This window comes from Hemiscyllium ocellatum, chromosome 19, assembly GCF_020745735.1.
Source record: "Hemiscyllium ocellatum isolate sHemOce1 chromosome 19, sHemOce1.pat.X.cur, whole genome shotgun sequence".
In the NCBI taxonomy this organism is placed as follows: Eukaryota; Metazoa; Chordata; class Chondrichthyes; order Orectolobiformes; family Hemiscylliidae; genus Hemiscyllium; species Hemiscyllium ocellatum.
The window spans coordinates 38,749,690-38,766,718 of NC_083419.1; the positions used below are offsets into that span (position 1 = coordinate 38,749,690).

The following is a 17,029-nucleotide window of genomic DNA, read 5'->3' on the forward strand; positions in this document are numbered from 1 at the left end:
TAAATAAATGTTGTGAAATTGACAGAAGAGATCAGACAGCCAGGGCTATCAATCAAACAGTGCTTTTTTCTAAGACTCAGCTGCTCCAGCATGCTTAAGCGGAGAACCCAGGCGTCCATTAAATTGTTGAAAGTGCTTTATGGATCCATTTATGGAGTCTTCCTGACTCCATAAAAATTTAGGCCAATATGTCTGCCAATTTACCACAATATAGACCATAATCTTCCTTTTAAATTGCAATTGGTGCATTGATTTGTTACTTTATTCCAATATTATAGTCTTTTCATATACAAAAGTATCTATGGGATATAACTGAAATGTCTTGCAAACCTCAATGCAAAATAAACTGCAGAATATGGCATAATTCATCAGTGAAGGTTGTTGTGGAAATAGACAGTGTAGGAGATATGTGTCCGGATTTTTTGCTACTGAGGCAGGTCGCTCAATTTGGGAAATGTGCCAACTTGAAATTCTGCCTTTCAGACATGCCCCCAAATGTCATGACCTTCTTTCCAATAGGGAGAAAGAGAGCAGGATGGATATCAACTGAGCTCAGAGATAAAACGCCATGGTTGGCAACAGGGAGAAGTGAATGCTGAGTTGCATTGGTTAGAAAGCTCATGCTGGTTTGTGCCATAAGATTTTATATGTTTTAGCCTTCATGCCTCACATTCCGTCATCCCCACCCAACCCTATCTCTGGGCTTCTTAATACCTCCATGCTAACTCTTGCCAACTGCTCCCATCCCATGAAGTCCCTTATACCCCCAGGTTAACTCACCCAGTGACCACCCTGAAGGGACCTCTGGGGACACATGTAGATTAAATTAAATTCTAAGAATCTTACTCATTTCTCACTACGTATACTTGATAGTGAACAAAATCCCCTTTCATGATGACTGATGCTAAGTTGTTTAAAATATTAAATGCTTTATCTGTTTCAAAAACAAATATTTATTCATGTCCTGCATCAATAATATTTATAACTTTAATAGGTTCTTACAGCTGTCAATTAAATTGTGAAATGAAAGATCTTCCCCACTCACTGAGATAGTTATATCTTATGGAAATCAGGGAAATGGTTACAAGGAGTTATTGGGAAAATGTCAACCAACAACTATTGAAATTGCTTGAAATTCCTTTTATTTGAACTCTCACCAGCACCCATAGCCTGACAATTTTTTACCAAGTGTTGGGGATTCAAACGGCTTTACATCATGAGAGTTAAACAGATTATACTAATCCTTCATAAGAATTTGTATCTAAACCATAAATTTGTGACTCCCACAATGCAGGTAATACCCTAGATCAGCCAACTTAGCTAAGTTCAAATGCCCTTTTGAGTTCATTTTATCTTGTGTGGACCAAGTCTTGTTCTCTTTCTCCACAGCAAAAAGTTTGATTTGGAAATAGGGTGTGATTTCTACATCTGTGTCCAGTTCACCTTTTTTTTTATGGTTATGTTCATATTAAGATAGCTATCCAAGATGGACCTGGAATTATGTTAAAATGGCTTTGATAAGGAATAAAAATCTTATCCTTATAGTAAATTTATCTAATGGTGTTCCTATATCTTGGGTGAGAAATGTCTATAATGCAGCCACTAAGGTAAAATGAATGTCAGACTGGAATCATGCCCAAAAAGTTTGGCCCAAGATCTGATGAAAATTGGACCTTGGTACTCAATTTGAGCAAACTGTAGATGCTGATCTATTTTGATTTTGGTAACAGGGTATTTCAGTCTCTTAAAAACAAATTGCATTTTTATCTTGAAGCCTGCAAGCAGTATGTTTAGAGTTATAGGTTAGAATGCCCCATTGGATAGTACTGAGTCCGCCAAAATTGGCTTCTGTTGAAACTAGGATTTTAATTCTGAAGTAGTTACATGCACATGAATTGTTTATTCTTTTATGTTATTGCAGTTCTTGATTGGACTTTGTGTTGCTGAGAGACTTTGTTAGATGAATCATTCTAATGTGACTTGCAACTTGTCTGCTTTCCTTAATGTATGTAATTGTATTATATGTATCCTCCTTGTCTGGTTATTTACTTGAGATTCCAGTGATCAGAATGGGATTTGCATTGCTGACATGTTTCACTATTTGAATACCTGAAGTTTTTCCTAGTCTGATTTAACACTAATGACCAATAATATTTAAAGGCAGCCGCCAGATAATGAAGCAGAGGAAGAGATGATGCAAGTGTGAAAAAACACACTGCCATCACTTTGTTTTGCAGATAAAATGCCCTTAAATCTAGCCACATTGCATTTTTAGAGTCACCAGGTGTAATTATGTTTTTAAAATGCTTCCCAAACATCAATTGTCAATGTTTGAAGTTTTCTTCTGTTTAATCAATATAATCAGCAATGGTATAGCACCACCTTTACAAAAGTCTACAGAACACATATTTATACTTTTGGATGTAAAGTTATTGTGCACTAAGTATGGTTTTATTTCATACCACATTTCTATTGCCCTTTTTGAGCAATGATTTTCTTCAGTATTTATTTTGTACTACAGTACACATATCGATAGACATGCAAAAATTACAGATTTTGAATTTCCACAATCATGTCCACAAAACCCTCATTGTAAATGTAATGTTACAATGACAGTTTTGTGAGAAAGTACATTTTGGTACTTGTGATATTTTGAAATGGAACAGACTATACAGGCAAAAGAAATTGTATAAAAACACATTAAGTCTCTAAGGCTTGTAATGCTATATCATCGATCTTTCTTCTACCAATGCTGAGCAACTATATAATTAGTAGAATATGGTATAAGTTGGAAAAGTTGATTATACTAAAAGACCTACTAAGGAGCTTGGCAGGCAAGTGTTTAATTCTTGCTGAACTATTGAGATTTGATACACTCTGGAGTACTGGATTGTGATTCCTTTTTGAATGAATTAGAATTAGGTTTTATTGTCATGTGTACTTTAAGTTCAGATGTATAGGAGTACAATGAAAAGTGTATAAAATCGCTATTCTCTGGCACCAGCTTAGGTACAAAAGACCTGAATTGGGGAAAAAATAACCCATGTTAGATACAAAAAAACTGAAGAAATCATCTTGGGTACAAAAATCAGAATTTTTAAAATAAACAAAAGCAGAAATACAAAACAAAGCAGAGCCAAGAAGAAAGGGAGAAATGCCCAGATCGAAAAGTCTTACCTCCATGAGTCTTATCTCTGTAACTTCAGGCACCAGGTTCTCAAAGGCTGGATGCATATATCTGTAAGATTACTAAATATGAACCTCAAAAACAGTAAGATTTGACAACAGTAGAAATTCTAACATATCGCAGAAGAAACGCAGACATGTGAATTATCAACGTAAAAATGAATGGAAATTGAAAATTGGTGGTAAACCAACATTCAAATTTGGAACCTTCACTTAATTCAAGTAACTGGTAGGAACACAAATTCTGTGGCTTTAGAATTGTGGAACACTAGAGACATTTAAGAGATATATTAAACCCGCAGTCAGTCAATACTCTAAGCCAGTGTAATTTAAACCATTCACAAACTCAAACATCTTTCATTGCACTCTAAAAGTGTATTCCACTGACACTTCACAGAAATGCTGTTGGATCACATCAACCTGATTATATGCCTCTTAAAGTCTTTTTTTTTGGACAGGTACATAACTTATTCATACACAACAATGTGCAATCATTGTAAGAAATATAGGCAAGCCAGTCCATCAGGCACTTGAAAGTTAATATTTAACTCCTCTATAGCATTGTTTTTAAAATTAAAGTATAGTAAATCATTACAATGTTTTATGAACTTGCTGTTACTGGGTTTCCTTGTGTGAATATTGAATTTGGGAGCATTGTACTGCATTTGTAAACTTAAAAATTGGGAGATAAAAGCTTATTTAATTCCAGTTATTTCTGTAACTTGTTCCTTTCAACACTAGTTCGTGTATATAAGTTAATCTTCAGATTGTTATTCCATTTTTCTAAAGATTCCCTTCTGTCTTGTTTGCAGATTTTTCCATTCAGAATGTTGAATTGGAGGTTTAGGTGAAGAATGATGTAAAGCTGAATTATCATTTGCACTCAGGAGGTGATGGTGTCCCAGAGCAACCCAGACCAAGGTTACTGTCCAACTACTGGATACCAGCAGTAAAAAGGTTTAAGCTTTATAGACTTTTGAAATGAATTTTATTTTTATAAGCCAATTGCAATCTACGTGACTAGAGGTTTCCGTTGAGATGAAGTGGCTGATTCTTTAATTTCAACCAACCCATAATTTGGGGACAGTCCAGTGTCACCATGGCTGATGAAAATGCCAGGACTCAAATGGTAACTGCTGAGAAGCTGGTGGGACTTTTGGAGAGTAACATAGAGAAAGTGCTGATTATTGACAGTCGTTCTTTTGTTGAGTACAATGCCTCCCATATCTTGGATGCTGTGAATATTAATTGCTCAAAGCTCATGAAGAGAAGACTGCAGCAAGACAAAGTACAAATAATAGAACTCATCCAGCACTCTGCAAAACAGAAGGTATGTTTCTACTAGAAAAGTAACATTGCGAGCTTAATGAGGAACCTGTATAGTATATTACTTTCAATTTTTCATTTTACTACTTTTGTTTTAGCACAGATTCACTGTTACCAATGCTGAATTAATTACATATCTATATCATAAAAATAAATATTTGTAATATCCCAATAGCCTAGTAATAGGGAGACTCCTGTATTCCCCGCTCCCTTACTTAATGGAACTTTAAGCGATAACACTGATTTTTAAACACTAACCCAATATCATTGCTATCATGCTGAAATGGAAAATGAAAGTGTGACGTTGGCAGTAAATTCATATATATATTTTGTAGTCATGATTTGGAGGTGTCAGTGTTGGACTAAGGTGGACAAATTTAAAAATCACACAACACCAGTTTCTAGCCCAACAGGTTTATTTCGAGACAACGACCTGATGAAGAGGCAGTGACTTGAAAACTAGTACTTACAAATAAATCTTTTGGACTATAACCTAGTGTTGTGTGATTTTTAACTATGCTTTACAGAATGCTCATGATTTTAAAAGCACGTGTATTGCAATAATGGTATCACATGATTAACATACGACCCAAAATATTCATGCTAATCGATGACAATTGTTGGTAAACTGCCTGTTTTTTCTACATCTTGAGAAAAATGTTTCATTAGTTTTGTTTCAAAATTAAATTTCTGAAGAGATAACATTGCCACTTAAAATTTACAATGTAGAGACAGGCCACTTATCCCAACATGTCTGCTTTCTTAATGCTCTATGTATCCTTCTATTCCTTTCTCCCTCATGTATATTCTAGTTTTCTCTTAAATGCATCGGTACAATTTTCTTCAACCACATTCTCATCAAGTCAAGGGTTCCTCAGAATATTTATTAAATTTATTAGTGACTGTCTTGTACTTAATGGCCCCAGTTCCAGGCTCCCCAACAAATAAAAACAACACCAACACCTGTTTAATTGGTAAGAAATGTGGATTAGTAGCACTGTCTATGGCACTATGGAGAACCCCTTGAGGTTTACTGCAGAAAAGGAGGTCATTTGGCATTTCGTGTCAATATTAGTCAACAAAGATCTGACTACATTAATCCCATTTTCCAGCTCTTGGTCTATTACTGTAGAGGTGATGGCAATGCAAGTAAATATCTAAATAATACTTCAATGTTACAAGAGTTTATGACTGCTCAGGCAGTGTATTCCAGACTCCCTGGGGAAATACTTTTTTTTTCACCTCTCCCCTTAATCTGCTACATCATGCCTTAAATCTATGTTCCCTAGTTATTGACCCCTCTATTAATGGAAAAGGTGCCTTACTATCCACCCTATTTATGGCTCTCATAATCTTATAAATCTCTATCAGGTTTCTTCACTATTCCAAAGAAAGCAACTGTTCAGTCTTTCCTTGTAGCTTAAACCTTCCAACCTGACCACAACATGGTAAATTTTCTCTGCACCCTCTCTAGTGCAGTCACAACCTTCCTACAATATAGTGACCACATTTGTATGCAGTACTCCAGTTATGATAGAACCATTGTTTCATACAGTTGCTGCAGAACCTCCTTGCTCTTGTATTCCATGCCTCAGCTTATAAAGGCAAATCTCCTATAAGCCGCCTTAACTATCTTTTATGTACCTGTCCTGGTACATTAAGGGATCTGTGAATCTGCACACTGATGTCCCACTGTTCTTCAGTACTTCCGTGGTCCTACCATTCATAGTTTAATCCCTTGCCTTGTTACCCCTCCCTAATTATTGTACACATTTCCAGTTTGAATTCAAATTGCCATTGTTCTGTTCACTTGACCAATTCATTGATCTCCTTCTGGAGTTCAAGGCTATGTTCTTCACCACCCTATCAATTTTTGTGTCATCCACAAACTACTTGTTCATACCCCTACATTTAAAGTCTAACTCATTAATGTCCACTGCAAACAGCAAGGGCCTCAGTACTGGGCCCTACAAAACCTGATTTGAAACAGACTTTCAGCCACAGAAACATGCCCTATCATTAACCCCTGCATCCTGACTCCCAGCTAATTTTGGATTCATTTTGCCTTTGTTCTATGAGCTGTTATTTTGTTTGACCAGTCTACCAGGAAGAACCTGTTGAAAGCCTTGCTAAAGTCCATGTAGTTTGCATCAAATGCATTACTCTCAATAACACACTTCGTTATCTCCTCAAAACGTTTGATCAAGTTCATAAAACTATCATTTTCTCAGAAATCCTTGCTGACTATTACTTATTAATCCTTTATCTTTCCAAGTGCAGATATATTCTGTCTCAGAAATCTTTTGAATTATTTTTCCTAACACTGAGGTTAGACAGACTGACCTATAATTTCCTGGTTTTTTTTCCTTCCTCTTTTCTTTTTAATAATGAGACAATATTAGCAGTTCTCTAGTACCTCACCTGCAGCCAAAAAAGCTTTAAAAATTATTGTCAGGGCCCCTAATACCTTCTCTCTTACCTCCCTCAACAGCAGGCATACATCTCATCTGGACCTGCAGATTCATTGACTTGTAAGGCTACTCTCTCTCCCTCTGAATTTCCTTTTGAATGTTTCACAGACTCCACACTGATGCATATACTTGATTTTTCTTTTGCACTGTGAAGATTGACACAAAGTATTAATTGAGGACTGTGCCTTTATCTTCTGGGTTCTTTCTTATGCTCTCCAATGGGTCCTTACCTTTCCCTAGCTATTTTCTTGCTCTTTTATATACTTAATAAACTTTTTTTTTTCTTTTCATTTATTTTACCCACCAGTGCTTTCTCAAGTACTCCCTTTGCCTTCCTAATTTCCTGTGGATGTTCCTTCCCTGCACTTTTTATACTTTTCTAGGAAGTCTGCCATACTGAGTCCTAAGTTTCTTTCTGTAAGCCTTTGTTTTTAGTTCTTAATCCCAATCTTTACATCCCTTGACATTCAGGGCTGTCCAATCTTGGTCCTACGCTTTCAGTTTGTCTCATTACTTCCTCCTTGAATGCTTCCAACTGCTCTGATTATTTTACCTTCAAGTAGCTGCTTCTAGTCAACTTGGACCAAATTGTATTTTATCTTCATTAAATTATCCTTCCCAGTTTGGAGTGTTAATTCTTGGCCCATTCATAGCCTTTTCCATAGCTATTCGAAACCTCACTGATGGTCACAATCTCCAAAATGCTCCCCTACTGAATGCTTTCCACCTGCATGAGCTCATTTCTGAATATTATGTCCAGGACTGCCACCTCCCTTGTTGGACTTTCTATGTATTGGCTGAAAAAGGTCTCACGAATCCAATTTAGGAATTTTATTCTCTCTCTACCTTGTGCAATAAAACTATTCTTATTAATATTTGAGAAGTGAAAATCCTTTATTATTATTATTGCACATCTATGAAACTTCATTAAATGTTTGATTTCTTTCTTTCTCTCTCTTTCTCTCAACTGTTTTGAGAGAAAATGTTAAAGGGCAAAAGGTTGTTACCTTGTACCCATATGGCCTCATTTGATGACCCTTACAAGATGTCATCCCTTGTTACTGCTAGAATTGATTTCTTGCTTGATACTATAAACTCACCCTCCTCTTCTATCTGCTGTCTATCTCCTATGAATACCCTGTAAGCAGGAATGTTGAACTACCAACCCTGCCTATCTTTGATCATAGGCACATGGGAATGTGAAATAGCTATCTGTGTCCCCAGCTTGTCTGTCTACATGCTCCTTGCATTAATATAAAAATAGATCCCATTTAAACTCGCTACTTTCATATCTAGTCTGTTACCTCTACCTTCCAGAGTCCTACCTTCACTTTTTAACTTTTAATTCCATCTCATTCTCTCCTCTCTGAACTACCTATCAGTAACACTCCCTCAAATTATCTTTCTAGCTGTGCAGGCCTCCAAAGTAGTCTCACAGCTTTAAGGGGACGCTGGTTATCCCATCCCTGGCCAATCTGGTTTAAATCTGACCCAAAAGCATTAGGAAACCTCCCCACAAAGATGATGGTTCTATTCCTGTTTGGATGTAATCCATCCAAATTGTACAGGTCCCTTCTCCCCTAGAAATGGTTGCAATGCCTCAAGAACCTAAAGCAGTCCCTCCTGCACCACTTGTTTAGCTATGCATTCATCTGCTATCCTCTTCTATTCCTGTACTTAATATTGTGTGGTGCTGAGAGTAATCTTGAGATTATTCCGCTTTCAGTTTCTTACCTAACTCCCTAAGGTCTGTTTGCAGGATCTTATTTCCTACTTTCCTTCCTATGCTACTGGTCCCAAAGAAACCTGAGGCTATTCATTCTCCCCCTACAAATGCCCTGTGACATACTTGACCCTGGAACCTATGAAACAATATACCACACTGAAACCAAGTCAATGGCTGTTAGTGTGTTTGTCTGCTCCCCTCACTAACCATCTACTGCTATTGCCCTTCTAAAATTCTTATTCACCCCTACCCTTGGTGGCTGCACCCTCTGCAGTGCCATTGGCTGGCAGCCACAGCAGAACCATCACTCTAATTGTTTTCCCAGATCGAAAATGGTCAACACGTAAGATGCTCTTGGGACAGGGGGTTGGGGTTTGCTGCCTGGTCCCTTTCTTCTGTCTGACCATCTTCTATTCACTCTCTGCCTGCACTCCCTTAATCTGTGGTGTGGCCACATCTGAAATGTGCAATCCATAAACCTTTCAACCTCCTGAATTAACCGTAGTGTCCCTGTAGCTGCTGTTCTAAAACCTGGGGCTCAAGATGCTACAGGAAGAGCCACCCTCTTTGTACGTTATCTTTCAAGCAATCCAAGAATTTCCAATAGTACAGGATATGCAAATCGCAGGCTTGAGCTCCCCAGACATATCTTAACTAAAGACAATATGGGCCCTTGCTTTTATTTTATCTTTGGTCCTACTTGAGTGTCGACTTAAAAAATTCAAGTCCTATACAGATCTGCGTGCTCTGGGATCTTTCCATTCTTGTTGTTGCTCTTAACCTTGCTGCAGCCATTCCAAAACCTTGCACATATCTGACCAAGCTGTAGACACTTTCAGTTGCACATCACTTACTTTTAGCGCAACCCTCATAGTGACCGATGCTGGGAAACATGTATTCTCAGGTATTCCTTGCATGTTCTGCAAACTGTTATGACATCAAGCATCCCTGTTGGCTGATGTTTAGCACTTTTCTTGGACCACGTAGGTTTATTCAATGTATTTATTTGTCACTCATGAAAGAACAATTCAAAGAGGCCTAGCATTGGTGTTGTTTAAATGACCAGAAAATATTTTACAGATATGGTACAACTTCAATTGCAATATCTCAAAAAGTCCCATAGTGTTTTTGGGGGATTGTCGAGATCTGGATTTGGCAAAGAGTGTTAATGCATTTTCTCATAATAAGCAGAGGATTTGCTGAAATGCTCCATGAGGTGTGTGGACTGCAGTTATAGTGCCTTTAAGTTGCAGCATATCTGCAGAGAAGGCATGTTCTGTGACAAATCAGTCTTTGATTCCTGCATGGTCCTGGCTGGTGATAAGACTCAGGCTGGCCTGCTAGATAGTGCACCAAGCATGTCTGTTCATCATTGTCAGCATTTTCTTGTATGACATTTCACCAAAATCCTCCTGAGAGTTCCATGTCGCAGGTATGTGAATAGGAAGGGTTTGGAGGGATATGGGCCAGGTGCTGGCAGGTTGGACTTGATTGGGTTGGGACATCTGGTCGGCATGGATGGGTTGGACCGAATGGTATGTATCCATGCTGTACATCTCTGTGACTCTATGACTCTATCTGTCCCTTTGGTCACTTGGTGCGTAAAGCATTGCTTTCAGCTTGTGCTCAGTGACTGAGTTGGAATTTGTACAAGTTATTAACATCAAGATTGTTAGTATCTATGTCAAAATGTGACCCAGCTTCTTTACAAGTGCTGTGCTGTTGTGCTGTCTGTTCCTCCTATACTCCTGTTCTGGGGGTGTTAAGAGCAGCACAGGAAAGTAGGAACAGGAGGAGGCCATTCAGCCCCTTGAGTCTCTTTCACTATTCAATCACATGGCTGATTAACTGGTTTAACTCCATATATTCAGCAAAAAATGAGAACAAATTTGGGGTGATGGTAGGATACAAGAGGTCCATAATCATACTGTTTGCCCATCAAAATAGATTATAGGATAAAGGTGAGCTGAGAATTCCATATTTAGAATTGTAACAACAGCCACTCACTGAAATCACCTATGATTAGGTGCTGCTTTCCTTTTGAGAGGGACAGAAAGTACTATGTGCTCTGCAAAAGCTCCTCTGTCCACTGCTGAGTACAGAGGCACGCAGCAGTATAGAGTCTGCTCAAACCACTGCTCCAGTCTGATAAATGCTGAGGCTGTGCCAAGTTTGGGTGCTGTCTATCTTCAGGACAGCAGGCATGAACTTTTTTTTAACCAAATTCAACAATATGAATCAATTTGAACCAACCTGAACCTCCACCTGAGCTACAAATCTTCTCAAAAATCACAATATGGACTAATTTTTAGCCCTTTAATTTTGAAGATTAGATTGAGGTTAGCTGTTTACCTACTCCCTTCCAGGTAAAAACACTTGCCTGTTCCTAGGCCTATGGCTCAAGTAAAGTTCTTAGTTTGTTGGAAAAAATCCTTTAACCCCTTTCTCGGCAACTTTTTTTTGGAGAAAATGTTTCATTTTCAGACTAATTGTTTTATTGCTTTTTTTAAATAGTATTTTTAATGCTGATTTTGGAAATAACTTTTGTTTTTATCTATTTCCAATTTTTTACTTGAAATTTTATTTTGAAGATACAATTTTTGGCAAAAACGAGAACTTTTTCCCATATTTTTAAATTTTTTTTTATTTATTGCTTTTTCTTTCCAACTTTATCTTCAAAAGTAAAGGGAAATTACACATTTATTTGACTCTTTTTTTTAGCATATCTTAAATTTTTTAAATATATTTATTCTTTTTTCAATTTTCATAACCAAAAGTAAACGTAAATAAAATACTGTACTTATTTTATCTTTTATTTTACCTCATCTTCCCATACATCTTACTTTCTCTGGCATTTTATGAATGATTATATGGTATGGTATTTTACAAAGCATTGTACTACCCATAAAGGTACATTAGAGTTTACACATATCATGACTCCTTCCTGACTGGTTTCCCTCTATGGTCACGTTTCAGACAACACACGGCACATTTTCTTGTTGGATTTGTCTTGTTTTCTGTTGCTGGGACTTCCATTGGAAAATATTCTGGTGTAAAACGCAAATATCCTGGTGAAGTCTAAGGTCTCCCTGCTACTTTAGTAGATTGTAAATCTGCCCCATATTTTGCGATGATATCTCGTATAATCTGCGTATGAAATTTCAGGTGCATGAGGGCTTTTTTTTCCTGCCTCAGTGACTGCTACATTTTACAAGTTTAAAAATTCCATACCACAAGATCCATCAAATGGAAGTAGACTCTCTTGTAATATTTCTTACCCCATTTCCTTGTGATGGGATAATCTACTAGTTGTTGGTCCACCTTGTCAACTCCACCCATTGTAAAATTGTAATCATATACAACTGTTGGTGTCTTCACAGGCCCTTGTCTTGTCTCAACATCCTTGATAGCGTGTTTGTGAATGGTTGAAAGCATTGCAACATCCTTCTTGTCCTTCCAACGAAGAGTCATTACCTTACCTCTCTGAAATGCTGCAACTTCCTCTTTTTTCAATTTTGCTCTTTTCAGCTGTTCAGGTGCTTCCTTTCGATTCAATCGGAGAGTTGCATAAATATCAGTGTAGTGACTAACCAGAGTATCAGCTAATTGTGGACTAGTGTAAAAGTTATCCACAATAACCTTTTATCAAGTAAAGGCTTCATCAGAGACAACACAACACGAGAACTCATGGGATATTCACTATATTCTGAATCAAACTGTGTTCCTTTGCCAACATAAATGATTACTCTATACACATATCCAGTCTTTGCTTCACAAAAAAAAAATACTTCACTCCAAACCTCCTCCTTTTTAGAGGTATGTACTGCACCATCCTAACATTCCCTTGAACAGCATAAGACTTTTGACTATAGATAAATCTTGGTTAGGGGTATAACACTTCATAAACTTCTCACTAAACATCATAAACTTTATACGGTTTTGGGTTGGGATGTGTTTCTGTATCAAATGTTTCATTATTCACAAAATGAAGATATTGTTTTATCTTATTATGGCGTTTCAAACTGATCAGCTTCCGAAAAATTGGTCTTTCAAGTAGTTCATCTTTCGACCAGTTCATTTCTTGATCTGGCATTTTCACAATACCCCCAAGCATTTTCAAGGCGAAAAACACACAAATTTCTGCCTTTGTTACGGGGTGCCATATGCAATCTCTTTCTCCAGTTTGTTCAGCAAAGCGATTAGTTTCGTCCACAACTCGATCAATAATTCTGTCACATAAAAGACTAAAAAAATCCAAGGAGTCATATCGGCTGTGCCTTGATCAATTGATATTCCAGGATTTCCAGTGAATGGGAAGCGTGGTGGTGGAGGAAGCATGCATTCTTCCGACACCACATGTCGACACCAAATTCGTCCATCCTCCTCCTCTTCCTCCTCCTCCTCTTCCTCCTCCTCCTCCTCCTCCTCACTTGAGAGAGAATAGCCATTATCAGATGAGCTTGCACTCTCATCTGATATATCCAAGCTTCTAATAGAAGGTTCATACTCATTGTCATCTTCTGAGCTCGACATCTGGGCATAATTTGTAAAATAAAAACCGAATGACTGTCTGTGCCCAAAAGCGAGGCGTCGACGCTTCTTGCAATGCCTAAGGCGGAAGAGACACAGCTATCAGACGTATGAGTCACCGAGTATACTCGTTTCTAGCTGAGAAGGGCCCAGAAATGCTGAGAATTGATGTATAAACTCATCTGTGGCTGTTTTTGAAATTATATGTTTTGGACGAGTTTACTCGTCGCACTCTGAAAAAGACAAATTGGGTGAAGACAAGTTAACCCGTCTTTGCCGGGTCAGGGGTTAGAGTGGGACTTCAGTACAAACCAATTGATGATAACTTTTATTTTGGGTATTTGTTATAATATCAGAAAATCATTGAATCATAAATTAACACAAGTTCTAATTTCTTCAGACCAGATTATTGTGTTTGCATATCCAACATCTACATACTGTTAATTTCCCACTCACTGTATTCATCATCATTACATGAGTATTACTAACATTCAATAAATATTCATGTTTTCTCAAGGAGTACCATTTAAGCTTCACAAAAATGTCTATTTGGCTTCCTGTTAAGTTCCATACTTGTGGCTAATTGAGTAAATGTGATTTGTATTTGCGTAGGATGATTGAATGACTGCCATGGCAAGTTTTCTTTTAAATTCAGATCAACTTTTATGCATCTGAAATAAGTTTTCTTAAATGTTTTGTTCCCAAAGATCTTTCTATACAATTTCAAAAACAATTGTACAGTGTATTCAAGAGTAACCTGGGAGTGTTTAAAATCTGATTGAAGATTTGTAGCTCGGGTATCCGTTGTTGTGGTTCTGCTCGCCGAGCTGGAAGTTTTTGCTGCAAACGTTTCGTTCCCTGGCTAGGGAACATCATCAGTGCTGTTGGAGCCTCGTGTGAAGCGCTGCTTTGATGTTTCTTCCGGTATTTATACCATACGTCAGGAGCATCTCAGAACTGACAGCCAGACTATTGCGACCCTTAGGACTCATAACAGCACACAACCCAACATCCACGCTCAGACAACAACTCACTAGAACAAAGGACCCAATACCCAGCATGAGCCAAACTAACGTAGTTTACAAAATACCATGCAAGGACGGCACAAAACACTATATAGGACAAACAGGAAGACAGCTAACAATCCGCATCCGTGAACATCAGCTAGCCACAAAACGACACGACCAGCTATCTCTAGTAGCCATACACTCAGACAACCAGCAACATGAATTTGACTGGGAAAACACCACTATCATAGGACAAGCCAGACAGAGAACAGCCAGAGAATTCCTAGAAGCATGGCATTCATCCCCAAACTCCATCAACAGACACATTGACCTGGACACCATATACAAACCACTACAGCTGAAACTGACACCCGGAAACGGCAAGAACATCCATCAACAGACACATCGACCTGGACCCCACATACAAATCACTGCAGCTGAAACTGACACCCGGAAGCGGCAAGAACAAACCAATATAAATACCGGAAGAAACATCAAAGCAGCGCTTCACACGAGGCTCCAACAGCACTGATGATGTTCCCTAGCCAGCGAACGAAACGTTTGCAGCAAAAACTTCCAGCTCGGCAAGCAGAACCACAACAGTAACCTGGGAATTAGAGAAATTTGAGAATAATCCTTTCTGTTGGAATAACCACAATCAGGAGAGTGCAGTGTTACACATTCTGTTCTCCAGACCCTGTATTCGGCCATTCTGACTACAATTCTTCTAGACCCGAGACTTGCACCAATCCATCTTCTTTCCATAGTGCCCCCTGCCATTTGGAGGCCAACACTGCTTTCAGTTGTATTCATGATTTGGAGATGCCGATGTTGGACTGGGGTGTACAAAGTTAAAAATCTCTCAACACCAGGTTAACCTGGTGTTGTGTGATTTTTTTTTAACTTCAGTTGTATTGGTCAACTGAATAAAAACATAGAGATGTACAGCATGGAAACAGACCCTTTGGTCTAACTTGTCCATGCTGACTAGATATCCTAAAGTAAAAAGTGAGGTCTGCAGATGCTGGAGATCAGAGCTGAGAATGTGTTGCTGGTTAAAGCACAGCAGGTTAGGCAGCATCCAAGGAACAGAAAATCCAACGTTTCGGGCCAGAGCCCTTCATCAGGAATGAGGAGAATGTGCCAGGCAGACTAAGATAAAAGAGGGGCGATGGGGATGTGATAGGTGGAAGGAGGTCAAGGTGAGGGTGATAGGCTGGAGTGGGGTGGGGGCGGAGAGGTCAGGAAGAAGATTGCAGGTTAGGAGGGCGGTGCTGAGTTGAGGGAACCGACTGAGACAAGGTGGGGGGAGGGGAAATGAGGAAACTGGAGAAATCTGAGTTCATTCCTTGTGGTTGGAGGGTTCCCAGGCGGAAGATGAGGTGCTCCTCCTCCAGCCGTCGTGTTGCTATGTTCTGCCGATGGAGGAGTCCAAGGACCTGCATGTCCTCGGTGGAGTGGGAGGGAGAGTTAAAGTGTTGAGCCACGGGGTGGTTGGGTTGGTTGGTCCGGGCGACCCAGAGGTGTTCCCTGAAGTGTTCCGCAAGTAGGCGGCCCGTTTCCCCAATGTAGAGGAGGCCACATCGGGTGCAGCAGATGCAATAGATGATGTGTGTGGAGGTGCAGGTGAACTTGTGGCGGATATGGAAGGATCCCTTGGGGCCTTGGAGGGAAGTGAGGGAGGAGGTGTGGGCGCAAGTTTTACATCTCCTGCGGTTGCAGGGGAAGGTGCCGGGAGTGGAGGTTGGGTTGGTGGGGGGTGTGGACCTGACGAGGGAGTCACGAAGGGAGTGGTCTTTGTGGAACGCTGATAGGGGAGGGGAGGGAAATATATCAAACTAATCTAGTCCCATTTGCCAACATTTGGCCCATATCTCTCTCAATCTTTGCTATTCATATACTCATCCAGATGCTTTTTAAATGTTGTAATTGTACCAACCTCCTCCACTTCCTCTGGCAGCTCATTCTGTACACACACTACCCTTTGTGTGAAAAGTTGCCCCTAAGGTCCCTTTATAAATTTTTTCCACACTCACCCTAAACCTATGCCCTCTAGTTCTGAACTCCCCCACCCCAGGGAAAATACCTTGTCTATTTACCCTATCCATGCCCCTCATGGTTTTATAAACCTCTGTGAGGTCACCCGTCAGCTTCTGATGCTGCAGGAAGAACAGCCCCACCCCCTATTCAGTCTCTCCCTATAGCTTCAACCCTGCAATCCAGGCAACGTCCTTACAGCATGGAGAAAGATATGTGGATTGGAAGGTGCTGAATGGAAGATTTGTTCAGGAAGTTATTGGTATTCCTAGTTTAAAGTTCCCAAACATGGTTACCAATGGCAAGGTGCATATTTACAAAAGTGTTCTGACTTGGCTCGCAGCCTGGTTGGTACAGAAGCCCCAGAGAACACCTTGCCTGATTCCTTTAGATTGCTGTGGTTTCCGTATTCAAATCACAAAACAATGGTCCAATCTTATGCACTCCACAATTTCTGTCTTTGTTCTTTCCAACAATATTACACAAATAGCATATTCTCTTTGTCCTCAGAGAACTGCTTCACCTCGAGGATCTGTTTGAAGATTGCCAAATGGAAAACCGTCCTTTTTAGTGAGAACCTTGCTTGTTTTCTGTTTCTTGAATTGACCCTGTATTCTGAACTGACAAACAGCAGCAGGTTGAAATCCCACCCACTGCAATCCGCTTTCTTCTGTTTTCCCTTTGCTTCTTAGCTGTGCATCCCCATTACCATTTCTAGTCACATGGATATTTCTTGTAACCTAATG

The 17,029-nt window shown here is 39.2% G+C and overlaps 1 protein-coding gene across 2 annotated transcripts in view; it reads left to right on the forward strand.

Moving 5' to 3' along the window:
* Positions 1-17,029, forward strand: part of dusp16 (dual specificity phosphatase 16) — a 100,539-nt gene that overhangs the window by 35,078 nt on the left and 48,432 nt on the right. For both annotated transcript variants that reach the window (XM_060839833.1, XM_060839834.1), the window contains exon 2: positions 3,999-4,516. In XM_060839833.1, coding sequence (XP_060695816.1) covers positions 4,286-4,516 — 231 coding nt within the window. In that variant the 5' untranslated portion in view covers positions 3,999-4,285. The remainder of the gene's footprint in view (positions 1-3,998; positions 4,517-17,029) is intronic.